Source organism: Onychostruthus taczanowskii, unplaced genomic scaffold (genome assembly GCF_017590055.1).
Source record: "Onychostruthus taczanowskii isolate IOZ18803 unplaced genomic scaffold, ASM1759005v1 scaffold15, whole genome shotgun sequence".
Taxonomy (NCBI): domain Eukaryota; kingdom Metazoa; phylum Chordata; class Aves; order Passeriformes; family Passeridae; genus Onychostruthus; species Onychostruthus taczanowskii.
Genome location: NW_024498685.1, coordinates 1,018,356 through 1,034,762, shown reverse-complemented (window position 1 = coordinate 1,034,762; position 16,407 = coordinate 1,018,356). Strand labels below are relative to the sequence as shown.

The window sequence follows — 16,407 nt, the reverse complement described above, 5'->3', positions numbered from 1 at the left end:
TGCCAGTGAAGTGTTGTACATCTTGGGGTGCTCTGGGTGCCTATGGAACCTGATATGCCTCATTCCACCACCTGCTTGTGGGAACATGTGGCAGGACTCTGTAGAAGGCAGGATTCCCAGCCTGTGTGTATGCATAATTGTAGGAGCCTGCAATCATAAATACACTCAAACTCTTGGCTAAAAATCTCCAAATATCTCTATTTTCCGGTCTTACTTTTGGAATACTAGCATTTTTTTTTTTAAAAAGGTGCTTTAATGAAATACAACTTGAAAGTATTAAGCCCCAAGCAGCACATGACCTTAGCACTACAAAAATCCCTTCAGAGTCCTCAGATATGTAATCCTGTGTGCAGCATGCAGGCAAAATTGGAAAGCTCTTCTCATAATGTTCCTCTGTTTGGGTGACTAGGCTGTATCTGATGTGGAAATGTTGTGCACTGGCCATTACAGGAGCCACTACCTTCAAAACCCAATACCCTTTAATAAGTGTAGCTATGATTTCCAGAAAGTGGCCTTGCATAGTTAAAAAGTTATTTTAAAAATAATTTTTATGAAAATATGAAAATATTATGCTCTTTGATGTCTTCATTTTTTAAAAAAATATTTCCTCAAATATATGAATATTTTCATTCCTGTGCCATGATATAGGCTATAAATGTAGAGGGTAGGGCAGCTCCCTTATTATATGGTTTGCAATAGGAGAATATTTGTTTCTCTTCAAACCACACTAAACAGGTCAGTCTCCATAATCCATAGGTGAGGTGCCTTCCTCACCACCCTATTCCAGTCTTGATTCTGCCAGAGACTGAATTCTGTGGGGCATGTCAGACCTTTATTCCACACAAAGTTCTTAAACCTTCACAGGGTCAAAATTACTAAAAAGCAGTTTTTTTCCATGTGTTTCCTAGTGCTTTCTCTCTCCTAATTAGTTTTGGTTTGAAATTTCTCATAGTTAGCACAGTGTGTCCACACTTCCATCATAAATGCTACTGCAAAGATGTACTTCACACTCAATACTGTTTTTAAATGCTAGGTTTTCCCAGACCCGGGAAATACCTTAGGTGAGTAACCTTTCCCTGGAGGTGGGCCGTGTCAAGGCCTCTTTCCTCAATGAACAGGAAGAATCCAGAAAAATGAAGGCAAGCATCCAAGTAATCTTTGCAGGGAGTGAGGGTGTGTGAAGGGAACCCTCACTCAGTAGCCAAGTTTGATTTAGTTGTTCATACATGTGGCACAAAGAAACTTGTGGGAGGGGAGAGAATAAGAATGGATGTGTTTAGCTGCAAAGAGGGTCAAGGAACAAGATTTGGAGGAGGCAAAGAAAGTCACAGAAGGTCAATCACTGATGTCTGTGGAGTGGTGGAACTATTGGGTGAGAAAGGTGCAAATCAATTCAGTTGTTTCTGTAGTATCTCTGCAGCCTGCTAGGGCATGTGTTTGCTTGAGGGATGCTACAGGGCTTGCTGTCACTGTAGTAATAAATGCCAGAAATGCAGTGAAATTCACATTCACTCATATTGTGATGGAATTGATACTCATATCATCCTTTCTAACTCAGAGGATCATCTCTGATGACATAACAGGTGTTGTGTCCAAAAGAAACAGCAAAGAGAGCAACTTGCATAGCACTGGGATGAGCCATAGTACAAAGGGGGAAAGCTCTGATCCCTGTTCTGTGTTTTCCCATCACCAGTGACTAGGGTGAGGTCTGGACTGCAAGTGCCCTCCTTACCAAGAAAGTACATGATGTTTCTTAGCCTATTTCCCCCTTTTACTCTGATGAGTGGCTCATGCAAAGTTGAAAAGTTTGGTGTAGATGGAGCCAGATGCCTTCCATGAGACTGTAGGACTTGGTAACTGGATAAGGTGAGGTATGTTGGTTAAAATCCCCATAAAGATTTGAACCTGACTTCCTGTGCCACTTTTCGGTGTTCTGATTGCTGAGGAAAAGGAACTACAGTGCCCCCCTTCCTCCTACCATGCCCTCTGAAATTGCTTTTATGGCCTCAAACTCTTGCACACTCAAAGAGCAATTCTGGAAACACACGGCTGTGAGCCAAGTAACTTGGTGGTCTTGGGCCTGGAGAGGTAGAGATTTCCAAGGAAATTCATGACTCCTGGTGTGCTCTAAATGCCACGACTAGAAAAAAAACTAGTAGAAATCCTACATTAGTGCTTAACTTTTCTGCTTTTTTCTCTCACTCTGTTCTGGAAGGACTGTACTTCACAGGGGAGCAGAGAGATAACATGTTGAATGTAGGTGTGGATTTCTGATCCACAGAGAAGAACCCTTCTGAGTGTTGGAGGTTCCTCTTTGAAGTGCCTCAAGTACAGATCAATATAGCTAATAACATGTAAAGGCAATCTCCTTATAAAACTGTAGGAAAAAAAAAAAAAAAAAAAAAAAGAGCAGGACTGCAGTCCCACCACAGTGGAAAAGCAGGGATTGACTATAAGGTATGCTGCCAAACAGCTGGTTTGGGCTGTTCTGGACTGTCTGGATCCATCACTGCTGAACATGTGGGATGGTGGGATCATTTCTGGGAAACCTCCCTATTTCACACACAGTGTCACCCTGTAGATGGAAGCTGAGGTAGTGGCATGAGGAGCAAAGTAGTTTTCTGAAGAGGTCACAAAGGCAAAATACCCTTGGCTAGCTTTCCCAAGGGTCTGTCCTGGCTTGGGAGAACAACCCTGGTCTAGTTAATTGGGGGAAGAGAGAACTTGGGATGAGTTTCCTTGCAGTAAGGGCATGGTTTGTGCATCTGTACCTTGTGTCAGCAGAGTCCCTCCTGATTTTTATGTGCTGCAATGTCAGCAGGATGACATTGCTGCAATGTCCTCAGCACCCTGCCCTAGCATGGACTTTTGTTATGTGTGAGGTTTCTCTGAGACGTATTCTGGGTCAGCATGAGCTCTCATTTGTCTTTTAATTGAGTGTACATTTGTCCTGATGCAGACTTTTGTCTTTGCTGTGTTCAGTGATCTTGGACTGATTTGAGATCTTCACCCATGACCTCTGCAGTCTACAGAGCAGAAATTGAGCAGCTTCTTCCAGTGGTGCCCCTGGTGTCCATGTGTAAGTGTTGTATACACATGTTGTCTTCCTTTCCAGCTCCTTCTTTCTGTCCTCTTTTTCCATTTGGTTCTGCTTTGCATTTTATTTGCAATGTGTTGTCCTGTTGTGAGTATTGCTCATGCATGTTGAGTTAGGGTTCCCCAAGGAGTCTGTCTGGCATTGGAAAATTAAGTTTTTTTGGTTTTTGCACTCTCAAAGCCCTTTATTATGAGCTGGGGTTTTGGCTCCGGGGTAGTAGGATGTTGGGAAGAGCTGAAATATGGCACTGCTGAGAATCAATTAGTGTAAAAAGTGCTCTAGTACCCAACTACGTGCTGATTACTCTGCCCCCAAAGGCAAATGTGTTTGCATTTTAGGTCACAAGTGAAATAAGCTTGCTGAATCTCATTCTAACCTGTCACTCTCATATGGACTTTCTTCTCCACCCCAGTGCTTACCTCTAGACATGTGAATTTTCTTGTTGAGAGCTGGGAGAAATGTTTTGGAATAGCAGATCCCTCCCTTCCTCTCCCCCCAAAAAATAAGGAAATTGTCTTGCAAATACGAAACTGATTTATTTCCAAGTCTTTTGGTCTGGCAGATAACAACAAGGAGACACTGGTTTTACTCACGGTAGAAAGGTTGTTGTCTCATCTTAAATCTTCAAATTTGACTTGCTCTACACAAGGGACCTGAGTTTGTCCTCACTGCTTGCTGTGGAGATTTGAGAAATGTCTTGCACATCCCAGGCATGTGATTTCTTTTTCTTTAAGAGTCCCTGTAACACTGGCTTTGCTTCCACATTTAAACAATTCGTGCACCAAATTGACGAATCAACTCTGATTCTAGTTAGAAGATGATCTTAATCAGTTAAGGAATGTACCAGCCTCTCTGCTGTTGAATACCCTGCACTTCCCTAGAAAGTGGTAATGGTTAAATATTCTGCCAGCCTGGAGGTGAGCAGCTTTTGGGCTTTGCTGAATTCCAGAAAAGAATGAAATGAAGAAGCGTCATTAAATGAGGACCCTGCTGCAAGCAGCCAAAGGCATTGCCTTTTGTGGTCACCTATCCTCTCTGACTGTTTTCAAAACTCACTATCTCCCCTCAGTTATCATTACAATTTGACCAGGAGAAGAGATCTCATTTTTGCACACAGGCCTTACTGGCAGGCAACGGGTAAAAACTACAGGAGGTACTTTCTTCCTTTCGCTGTGTCCATTTCTGTCTACCCAAAATTGCATCCCAATTTTGGCTGTGGCTTGATATGGCCATGTGCACTTTCCTCCACACTCTTGTAAAGTCTCTTGGCAGCTTTGTGGTATGAAAATGTGATATAAATTCAAGGGGCATTATTTAATGTAAGACTGTAAAAATGTACACAGTGTCCACCCCACTTTGCCTCTTACTATTTTCCCTATTTCTCTTGCACAACTTTAGGGAAAATTGGATGCATGTCCTTTCTGAAACAGATTCCTATTCCAGATGCTTAGTCTTGAGGGAGAGGAAGCTCTGTCTCTCTGTGGGGGAAAAAATTCCTCTCCCCGTGCAGTGCAGGGTGGGGTGGTGTAGGCACATTGCACAATACCTGTGCCAGTGCTTTCCTGTTGCTTCACCTGCTGAACGTGAGCATGCACATGCTGCTGCATCGAAAGCCCTGTGCTCTGCCCTGAGCTTGTGTAACAGCAGTGAATGCCAGGTAAGCCTGGGCTCTAATCAACTGCTGTGGCAACTGCTATGCTGCTGGGGATGTTAGCACATCACCTGGGTTTCTGCTGACCACACCAGCTCTTAGTCTGCTAAAAGAATCTAAAGTGCTGCATAGTTTGTTCTCTTTGCTGTAAAGTAACTTGTGCATAGCTGAAGCTACGAATGGATTCTTTTGGAAATATTTTGGATTTCGCTTCGCTTTGCAGCTATACAAAGAGTCACAAACAATTCAGGTTATTTACTATAAAAGTGAATAAATTTTCCAGTACGTGATTGGGTCTGTTCTTGTCATGTGTGAGTCCTGTCAAAGCAGGAGGTGCTGAAGGCCCCTCTGTCCATGCTGGACCCTTCCAGTTGGAGCAGTGGTGTATGTGACCATTCCAAGTGATGTGTTTCACACCAGGCAGTGAGGCCAATACGACTCTGAAATGTGTTAGATGGGAGCAAAACTTACTTGGGGTTGCAGTCTGGACTTTTCTCTCTCCTTGTGCAGCTGCTGGTACAATGGGTTTCCCGAGCTCCCACCTGCAGGCCCATTTATATCCCCCATCTAAACCTTTTCTTTGTAGGGCAAGTTGGAGAGCAATGGGGAGCAATGGTCTGAAACTGAGCAGAGTAGGGCGGGAAAAGTAGGCTATATGTCAGTAGCAGTTTCATAACTGATGGAAAGTAGTATGGGAGAATTTGCCCCTGGGAAGAGGCTGAATCTTTTTTCATCAGATACAAATGAGGCAATGCAAAGGAGGAGGAGGAGGAGGATTCTATTAAAATTAGAGGGGGGAGGAATTTGATGGCATGACTTGGGCAGGAGGAACTCTCACAATCTGTCCTGTGTTATTTAATCAGTATAGGTTGAATATTTGATTATATGGTATTCCCTGTTAGAAAGGTTTCAGTGTATTTTCTTCCTTACTCACATGTACAAGGTCACCTGCTTTATTAGAATCTCCAGTGCTGCCTGACCTAAGGGAGGAGGATGCCTGGAAAGAGCAGTGAGCTGCAAAAGGGGCTAGTGTGAGCATTTAAGCTAAGCACTAGTTGGCATTTGCAGTTATAGATAACAAGAGCTTTGCCAAAACTGGCCTGAATATTGGCTGTGATTGGAGAATGGCACCTGGTCAAGTTACAGTGCAAAAATTTGTACAGTGCTACTGTTAAGCAGTTGAGCCTTGTGAGCTCTATTTAGGGCTTGTACTTATGAAGCAACTGGAATAACATGTTGGGTATGGTGGTAACTCCTCCTCCCTGGCACTTGAATTTAGACTTGGATTTTGTTCAGTTTTTTGACCGGTACCTCAGCTGTTTGCAAAGGGGGCAAAGCAGGACTTATGACAGTGGTTCTGAACACCTTGGGTGCAGAGTTCCATCTGACCTTGGGATTGTCCTTAGATCTACACTAGGAGGTTTCTAATATATCTGAGGAGAAAGAAGACACATCTGCCCCACTTTTGTTTTTTATATCCCCCTCTGGTCTAACTGAGTAATAGAATAAAATGGGAATTGCTCTTGGGTAACCGCCAGGAAGCAGAATTCTTCTTTGTTGATGTAGATTTATGAATGGATTTATAAATGCTGTGTGAGGGCCACCCCTGCTGAAGGGGCCTGACTTCTCTAGTGGTGCCCACTGAGCTCATCCAAGGATGCATTTGCACTTGACCCTGTTGGGAGCCTTCCCTGCTGCTCCTGTGAAGTGGTCATCCTTGTCCCTCTTTGTCTCAGCTCTGAGGAGCACACCATGACCATACAGAAGAGTTTCCGTGAACTGTACGCTCTGGCATTTTCCTGCTCCAGTCACTCCAGGGATAATAAATAGCAATGGTAATAAATAAAAGCAGATGCTATAGACTGAAGCTTATGTATGACACATTTTCCAATGTATGTACATTCTAGCACATGAAGTACTCTCTCTCTCTGAGTGTATGGTTTAGTTTCATCTCCAATACCTCTCCAGTGTACCCCTTCAGTGGCAGGAAACTGGGATTCTTGGGCTCAGGAGGGAGGCAAAGGAGCCTTCTGCAGGTGTGAGTATGGGCAGATGCACTATAGGCTGTAAACAAGTAGTCTGAAAAAGAAGTTCATGCTGAAGGAGTTGGTCTTCCTTACCCTGGTGTACATTCTTCTGCCTTCATGTTTATAAGAATTTTTAAGTGAACAGAAATTTTCTTGGGTTAATTTCAGATAGTTGAGCATGAAAGAAGTTTAAGGGATTTTTAATCTCATGAGATGAGGACCTCCCTAGTTGTAGCTGCAGGTTGTGTATGCAATGCTAGTTAATGCCACCCTTGAATAACAAGTACAATGTAATACAAGTGTCATACACTGTCTTGAGTTTTACTGAGGTCCTCAGCTGAGGGGGGTGTGTGTGGGGGAATATGAACATGCTTGTAGCGCTTTAGGGCTTGAACTAGTTCCATGTGGAGCCAGCTGGGATGTACCTATAGAATAAAGCTCACATATGCAGCTGCAGAACACTCTGGTCAGAGTTAAACTGGCTTCATTGCATGAAGCAGTGCACATACCTAGTCCATATCAGCAAAAATATGTGCATATATATCAGATTCAGTTAGTTCACCACTCTTGACTTTCTCTTACTTGGGCTGTAAAAGAAAATGGTACTGGTTTGGACCACATGACTCCTCTGTGGCCTCTTCAAACTTTGCCCATTTTGTGATTCTGATTCTGCCTTACACCTACTGAAGTGGAAGGTTTTATTTGAGATTAAGTGTGAGTATTCCATTAAGTGAAACTGATTTGGCTTGAACTAGCGAGTATGTTTTTAGGAGAAATCTTCAGTTTTATCAGCGATCAGTCTTGAACATTCAGTGTTCAGCATTAAAGCCTGATATGCCAAAACCAGAAATTCAATGAATTAAATAGATTTGGTCACAAATAACAAGAAGCAACTGAGAAGACAAAAAGAAATAAATTTCATGTTTTTAATGCTGATTTGAACAGCCTTACATGAAGACAAAGCACCAAATGTTGAGTATCTCTCAGCAAAGCCTAACAGCACTGGCTGGCTGTCCAGAGCCACATCTTTTTCAGTATTCATCATTGAAGGGGTACTCTGGATGGTCACGCCACCTGTGGAAAGGTCAGATTGGACAAGTGAGCTCCTTGGGTGAAGCAAGATATCAAATCACTGCAATCAACCTGTGCCCAGCAAACCTCTTCCTTGCAGTATATATGTGGCCTTCATGGAAGGCTCTCCTAGTTATCCAGAAGCAGTTCTGCTCTGAATAACTGCCCCTGCAGAGTTGGAAGCAAACCTGTGTATTTTAGGAGAGGATGGTGAAGGACCATTTTTCAGGCCTACAGACTGCGTATCTTAAGGAGAGATGGGGAAAATCAACAGGACTCGGGATGTCAACTATTCTCACTATTTAACTCAGGTGAGTAGAAGTGTTTTAGGAAAGGGGGATGGCTTCACCATGTGTGCTGTACTGTGGAAGGGGAAGACTTTGTTAAGATGTCTAGAAAGATGCCTAGAAATAAGGGCTATGTGTGAAGAAGAGGTAGAGACACCAGACTGTTCTACTTTGTCTTATGCCCTTAGAGCTGGCATGAACAGGTCTGGGTCTAGGGTGGTGCTTTCCCCAAGCAGCTGCCATACCTAAACTAGGTCTGGCTGTCCTCTAGCTCAGCCTACATGTAGATATTCTGCCAGTATCTACTGTGGCAGAGAATTTACAAATAAGCTTTGGGATGACCCTGTTCAGGGGAGAAAGGGATGGTCATGGGAGCATCCTAACAAAGAGATATTTCAGGCTTTGTTTTAGAAACTGCATGCTCAAGGAAGATGCACAATCCAGGATCATTATAAAAGGCAAGAAGAAAATTCCCAGGGTCAACTTCAGGTGAAAAAAATAACACTGTGTTTCGCATTATTGGCAGACTTGAGAGACGGGTAGCTGTTTTCTGTTGTGGGTTTTCTTGTTTGTTTGAGAAGCTGATGCTAAATCACAAGCCCTGGCTTGACAAACACTTTCCATTAGCTAAATGAAAAATTTCTGAAGAGCATTCTCAGGTGCACCATGGCAGCTGGCTGCCTTGCCTTACAGCACAGCACAACAAATACTGGCATTTATCCAGCTGTGAATCGTTCCAGTCTGGGAAGGACACATTTCACAATATTGAAGGTAACTAACTGGAAGGCATCAAACATTTTGAATTGGTTGTGTCAAAACATTTCATTCCAATATTCAGCCAAGATCAAGTGTTTATACACTAACAGGTTGAGTTGGTTGAAAAAAAATCCCAAAAAACAAAACAAGCCACAACACTTTGGCTTGTTTGACTTCAGTATAATTTAATGATGTCTGAGTTGCCAGTGTCATTATCTCTACTTTTCATCTATTGAGCATGCTTGCTAATCAGATTTCACATATTCAAAAGTCTGAGTCCTTTGAGTGAAAATGATTCACTTGGAGGAGTCAGTGCAGCTTGGCATAAGTGGTAAGGAAAAACATCCATAGCAGATAATGGGAGCATAAGATAAGTCAAGCAGATACATTAATGTAAAACTTGCCCTGTACAATGCTTCCAGATTTCTCCAAGAGGAGAAGAAACAACTTCAGATTAAGATTTCCTGAAGTACTCATGTTTTTATAAAACTTCCATTTTCTTCTTAGATGCTTAACTTGCTAATTCATTCCACTGATTGCGTTATCCTGTTTGCATGGGCTTACTCATACCATCGGAACAACAGGTTTGCACACAGTACCCTTATGGTAGCTGATAAGGGGAAGAACCAGAGAAAAGCTGGATTTTTCCATTTCTGTGTATCACAGCAGTCAAAGGTTTTGCACTAAGTTGACTAACAAAAAGTCTTTCTGTATCATGGTTTGACTTTTTCAGATACAGATTGCTGGATGAAATAAGAAATGTATTTAGGCTGGTAATTTGTCTGATGCAGTGTCAATTCCAGACACTTCAGTGTGGTAACGCAGAGTAGGCATATATATCTATATATATAAATCTATAAATCTGCTTCTTACGTGGCAACATCACTTTTCCAATAAGTCTTTTTTCATAGCTGAGATCAGATTTACTTAAACATTTTTCCCTATACACGGAGCTCTTGTAAAAACTAGAGGTGCCAGTCCCCCTGCTATGCATCCTGTTTTCCTTATATCCTTGGTGGCCTCCTATGACCAAAATCAGTCTAACAAAGCAAAGCATTTAACTTATTAGTTTTTTAGATTGGTGGCTTAGAAAGCTCTTCCCCTGTGGGCATTTGCAGCCTTTGACTTTGCTTCTGGGAAAGGCTCTTGAATTTGCACCAAGGTTACATTTCAGGTATATAATCATCAAAATTTAAATGATGCTATAACTCAATTTTGCTATACGAAACCAAACTGTGTCAGATACCAAAACACACTTAAGAATCTCATAGGCTATTTGTGAGAAGCCTTCTGGAACTAAGTACTGCTAATTGATGGAAGGCTATTTTAAGTTTTAAGAAACTACAGCTTCAGAGCACCTGGCTGAGCTTAAATGTGAAAAATGAACTCCATTATGATGCTTTTAACTTAGTGCACATTTTTGATCATATTTATGCAGCACAGTAAGTGGTTTGTTTGTTTCTTTGCAATATTTCCCTGTATCTTTTGAGCAATGGTCAACATTTTAGAGTGCTATTGATGCTGTTATCAATGCTTTTCATTTAATGCTACAATTTAGCAGGACACAGATAATGTAAGGTAAAAAGAGGAATGCATGGAAATTAATCTCTAGCATTTGGCTACTTATTGAGTGCCTGAAAGGGGGAAAACAAAGTTTGGCCATAAGCTGTAGATGCTTTTGAGCTGAAGGATAAACAAACAGCCTCATTCTCTGGAAGAGAGGGGTTGTTGGCTAGGTCTGAGCTTTCAGGTGAAGCAAAACTATATTGGGTGGTAAGCTTTAGGTGACAAGCAGCAAGAGATCAAGCCTTGATAGGTCTCAGAAGAGATAATTAGGAGTCAAACAAGCTTTCTGTTCTGTTTTTCTTACAAGAAGGTACGATTCAATTTTATTTGAACTTCAATATCCACACTTCTGGACAGGGATGATGCTATGCCTTATCAGTGTCTGAGACCACCATTCGCCGCATAGCAGAAGGAGTTTAAGGAAATGGAGGAGAGATGGAATAGGAAGATACACTCTGCTAGGTGGGCTTTGAGAACCTGAGCTACAGGCAAATATTGTACGGTTATTTTTGCAATCAATCTGGGAGCATATTCAGGCTGCATTAAAAGTCTCTCATGTTCAAGCCTTGCCTTGGAATAGGGTTGTTTATGCAAAAGTTAATATTAAAAAGGAAGTGATTTTTTTTTTTAATTCTCTGAAAGAACAGGAATGCCCTATGAGGATCTAGGTTTTCTCCTGTACTTACATTAACAGTTCCACATAACGAACATTTTTGTTCAGGGCTTCAATGTCTTTCATCTCTTGCTCAGTGAGGGAGAAGTCAAAGATCTAATGGAAGAGATGTTAGGAATGCATTAGCATTTCTTGTCATAACCAACCTTCATATGTTCCAGATTCCAGAAATACAATCCCTCCTTTTCCCTCTATCTCTCCCACAAACCCATGCTTACTTGCATTTGCAGGAGTCTTGAGGACATGAATAAGCTCAGTCACATTTGCCTACACCTTTTTTGCAAGAAGTGAAAGGTAGTCTGGCAATACTGAGACACCAGCTTTGAAAGCAATGTATTTCCAGGGAAAGTAGGGAGCAGTGTGAGTAGTGAGTGCTGCAACAGATGCAAGAGCAAAATAATCTTATTTTTGGGTGGTAGTCAAACCAAATGTTTTCTGGTGGCGTGGTTGTGAACCTTTCTGTCACACTTGTGTGCAGCAACCCTTTCCTATCAGAGCTGTCCCATACCAGAAGACAGGGCAGAACAACCAGTCCTTCCTGAGCTCCTGCAGTCTTGGGCTGCTGACCTACTGAGTTACCTCATCTCGCTTGTCCTGCTCACTGCAGCAGCTGCTGCTCAGGGACACACCACCAGCTGGAGCTTTAGCTCCTCCAGAGGGTTAAAGGACACCAACATTTCCTCTATGCACTGCTCTCTTATTGTCATCCCTTGTTAACATTTACTGGTGGGGACAAGAAGCATCAAATGTCGCAAAGTTTGCCATTGGTCTAGCCGTACAAATGTCTACAGAACAAATGGGGAAATTAACTTCTCTAGGGGCTAAGACAATGTAAGTGGATTTGTCCGTGTACTACCGGGGTATGAATTTACCTGGAAATTTTCTCTGATGCGTTGTGGATTGAAACTTTTTGGGATCACCACCACCCCTCGCTGGATGTTGAAACGCAAAGCTATCTGTGCTGCAGTCTTGTTGTACTTCTTGCCAATGGCATTCAGCACAGGATCCTTCAGTAAAGGAGGGGAGGACACATTTACCCTGGAAAAAAAAGTGGGAAGAAAAAGAAAACAAAAACCCTCCTCATCTTTAATGTCAAAACATAGGGGCATCTACTTGTTTGTGGACAGAACACTGCACCTTTTGACAAATAGGGTGAAAGACAGGAGAAAAGCTTTGGCTCTTAGTTTGGCATGTTGTCAAAGGCAACTTCCTGTGTGATGTCCTAACGTTGAATTTGTTTCTCCTTCCTCATCTAATCCTCACATGTTCCCTGTTCCAAACACTTGCCTTCTGTTAGAGGAGACCTAAGGCAACCTCCTATGCAGACACCTGGCATTCTTTGATGACAGCATGCAGCAGGAGTGTTGAAAGGTTACATTCACAACAGTAATATTTAGACATTGAGGTTCAAAACCACTTTAAAAAATGGGAGCAGAGGTATTTTGCATGGAGACCCAGCAGTGGAGAACTATGTTTCTCTGGATATTGTCCCTCTATTTGAAAGTAACATGGGGACTTACCATGATTCATCTCTTGAGGTTCCCAATGGGCTGTACCCAACAATAACGATGTCATGTTGTCTGCAAAATTCTAAGAGTTTGGGTTGGGTGAAGTAGGGATGGCATTCTACCTGCAAGAGTAGCACAGAAAGAATTACTAATCAACAGGACCAGACAGAGAAGCAGAAGGTATCCCAATATTTGTGAGAGTTACTGACCAGGTGATGCTTTCAGGAAAGGATAGATGTAAATTAGGGAATAGGGAAACACCATCTGTGGTTACTATTCTATTGTTTTGTTTTTTTTTTTGGTGGACAGCAGATTAACATCTGCAACCATAATTTGGCTGCAGGCAACATTTCTTGGTCTGCAGTGGAAAGGTGGCAATAAGTGGGGATTATGGAGGTGAGGCAACCTCACTAGAAAAGTAAGCTGAGAAGGAAACTCATCTCGTGGGTCAGCTCTCAATTTCTCTGCCTCTTGCATTCAGGATGATTTTTTTTTAGGGAAGTGTTGGCATAAACTGTCCCAGTTAGAAAGGTGGGGGGGAGGGGGGGGCTATTTGAAAGGTGAGATTATGACCTTATTGTGAGCTTTGCCCTCCCATGTTGCAAACACTGTTCCCTCACACGCATGGATTTTCTGGCTGTGTTCTCAGACTCTGGGAAATGGATGTCTAAAAGGTGACGGAGCAACCACTGTTTGCAGTGGTTGCTATCTGGCAAGTCTGAAGCTATCTGGCACTTCTGTGCTTGCTGGCCAGCTGTCCTATGCTTAGCTTAATCTTTTGCCTGGTTTTCCTCGACCCCAGGAAGCATCAGCAATGCTCAGTGCAATCTTAAGGGCACGCCAGAAACAGCAATTGCATTTTGCACCCGCTGGGCACATTAATACCAGGGAAGGGTGCTGGAATTTCCTAATCTCACAAGCAGCCTTTCCCTTCAGGCCAACTACAGAAACAAAAGCTGTGGCCAGCCTTCTTGCCCTGCCTCATGGCCATTCCAGCCCTTCAGGCCAGGCGGTGGTAGTGAGAAGTCGGTCCCAGTTGGTCCCTGGCCTCATCTCTATTACTGCTAATGTGGATATTTGTGCCAGACAAGTCAGAAGGGCTTCCTAGAGATTTCTAGGAAATGCAGAGACCTGCCAAATGCCAGAGCCAAAGGTACTGGGCCCTCAGATGGGTTGCTGCCACTTGTCACCTTCTCAGAGCCCGCCACTGTAATTTAACTCGGATGTGCCTGTCATCCTCACAAGATTGTTCCACTTGGGCCAGTCACGTTACAGGGTCTCCCTTAATTGAACATTTTCTCTATCTCTTACAAATGTCTTTATAGTAAAAGTACAAGAGAGCAAGTACAGGAAATTCAGGAGTTGCTTCTAATGGCTTTTACCCTTGGGAAGCCTGGAGTGACTCAGGATCTGTAGGGTTCTGCTGGTGTTAACTAAGGTAGACATGGCTTCATTGAGCACTGGTTAGCTCTGAATGGCTTTCTTGGGAATTTTTGGACTTGAATTAAGGTACATGGCAGGAAACTAAGGTCTGCTTTGACTCAGCATTCAATCTTGTTATGGAGCTTTGGCACAGAGACATCGGTTTTATAGTACTGGAGCAGAAACTGAGCAAAGCAATTGCTCCAGAGCCTTCAAATATTGATCTTTAGCCTAGATAGGAAGAGTAATGTTTTCAAGCTAGAAATGTAAGCATGGAGAGCAGCATCTGTGGCAAAGTACACATCACCTTTCTGTACGTGGTGGCTTAGGCTGTGTGTTTGCATTCCCCAAAGGGCAGTGGCACTGTGGCAGACACTGCCCTTGGCTTGCCGTCATACCTGGTTGCTGACAGGTTTGTACTTAAGTCCTGGCTTGTTCATGATCATCTCCAGTTGCCTGCGGTTGAAATTGGATACTCCAATAGACTTTGCCAAGCCAGCATCTTTACATGCCTCCAGAGCCTGCAAAGAAAGCAAAGACAAGAGGAGTCCCACATGTTGGCTTGATTTCTTGGAGCACTCATTTTAGAGAGAGGTGGAAGATAGAACATTATTGAGACCCTTTGCTGCAGCAGAACAAAAAGCTCTATTAGCACGAGGGCTGGTGTTGTCCAGACAAACCAAACTCTATTCCTGTGTCAACCTGCTTTCCAGACCAAGCCCTAATGTTTTGGGGTTTTTTTACCTCCTGTGAGGGTAGAAATTGTCTGGAGAGCAGAAAGATTTAACCTGAGATATGGATACTTAAGTGCCAGGCAACTGCTTTTAGAGAGTTTTGCTTACTTTATGCTGCTTTAGCAGTGCCTCAAAGCTGGAGAAGGCAAAGCGAACAAAACAAATTGCTTTCCTGACAAGTAAATTCACTCCTTTTGATTGTAAGACAGTTTTTCATATGAAGTCTTTATCCAGTGAAATCCCCTAAATATCTGGCAAAGCACACCACAAACCTGCACAGAAAACTTCAGCACAATATCAAGCAGAAAAAAAAATGTGGATGGGAGAGAGGCATTCTAGATATTTTGCACTTTAGACAAATCCTAGTAGCTGGGAAACTCGTGTGAATACTGGACACGAATATATTCCCTGGTCTTCGTTTTCTTCATCTGCTGGGTTGTTAAGGTGAAAGGGGGTCCTTTCCTACGGTCTTCCCCTTTTCTGCCCTAAACTCTGCACACAAATAATTCAGTGACTGTTTGAGGCAGAGCAGACCCCACCAAGGAGCTGGATGCCCTTCCAGGCATAACAGGTTTTGTTATTCTTTCTGTCTTACAGGAGCTGAAAACAGGGAGGTAAGAGGCACTATGTTTGGTGACCCCTAGTTGGCCTCATATGCCTTCTATCACTCAGTGACAAGTCAGCAAATACAGAATTAATTTTTGCCAGCTAGTTTAATTTCACTGAGAGAGTGAAATTATCTGGATTCAGTTGAGCTATTTTGATTCAGATTAAAGCTGCTATTTGCAGGTGCTCCCCACCACCTATTTTTCTCTTGGTTTATTAGCTGAAGAGAGTGGCCTGCTATAGAATAACCTTTACATTAAACACCAGCTCAAAGATAAAAATATAGCAGTGTTGGGTGAGCTATTGCTTTTAACATCTGAGCAACCATTCTGTGAAAAGAGGGGAATGAACTACATCAGCCAAATTCAAATGTAACATAAACAGCTAACGTGGAAGTCCCCCTTCCCTCTGAGACCCAGCCTGGATGGCTCAGCTGCCAAGGGAAAGTTCAGGCCCCCTCTGGGCTCTCTCCCCCTTCAAAATTTCACTCAAATTTCACCATTCTTCATCTTTATCTGCTGTACCTCGAGTAAAGCTAAACTGGGACATGACTATCCAGATCTGGACAGTGCAAGCTGAAGTGGAGCATGTAGTAGCCCCTCTTATCTTTCTTGGTGTGAACTGGATGTAATTAGTGATGCTATTTCATCAGGCCTGGTGCAGAGGGAGAGCTGAGCAGCTTTGGCCATGAACTAAAGAGGTGTCCATGGCTTTGAGAGGCAGAAGTGTGAGGAGATTGCTAGACTCACTTTCTTCCTCATCCAAGATCCTGATTAAACCAAGTGACACTAGGCTTAGTGAGACATCTGCCTAAAGGGCTAGAGCACATCACAAACAAATCTAGGGTGCAATCTTTCAGGCAAATGCTACTTCCCTCCAAGTTTTCTTACCAGAAAAATCTTGTGTTCCCATCTGATAAGTAAATTTAGAAGTGAGTGAACTTGTTCTAGTGGCAAGTGATGGCAAGGTCTTGGGCTTTGGTTTTGGGGTAGGGGGGGCAGGTTGAGTG

At 42.9% G+C, this 16,407-nt stretch overlaps 1 protein-coding gene across 1 annotated transcript in view; it reads right to left on the bottom strand.

The window, feature by feature from the left end:
• Positions 1 to 7,687: 7,687 nt before the first annotated feature.
• Positions 7,688 to 16,407, bottom strand: part of AKR1D1 (aldo-keto reductase family 1 member D1) — a 34,724-nt gene continuing 26,004 nt past the window's right edge. Inside the window, exons 5-9 of the mRNA XM_041398589.1 lie at positions 14,457 to 14,579; positions 12,649 to 12,758; positions 12,001 to 12,166; positions 11,142 to 11,224; positions 7,688 to 7,849 (exon numbers count right to left, since the gene is read on the bottom strand). Of these exons, the coding sequence (XP_041254523.1) occupies positions 7,807 to 7,849; positions 11,142 to 11,224; positions 12,001 to 12,166; positions 12,649 to 12,758; positions 14,457 to 14,579 (525 nt within the window). The 3' untranslated portion in view covers positions 7,688 to 7,806. The remainder of the gene's footprint in view (positions 7,850 to 11,141; positions 11,225 to 12,000; positions 12,167 to 12,648; positions 12,759 to 14,456; positions 14,580 to 16,407) is intronic.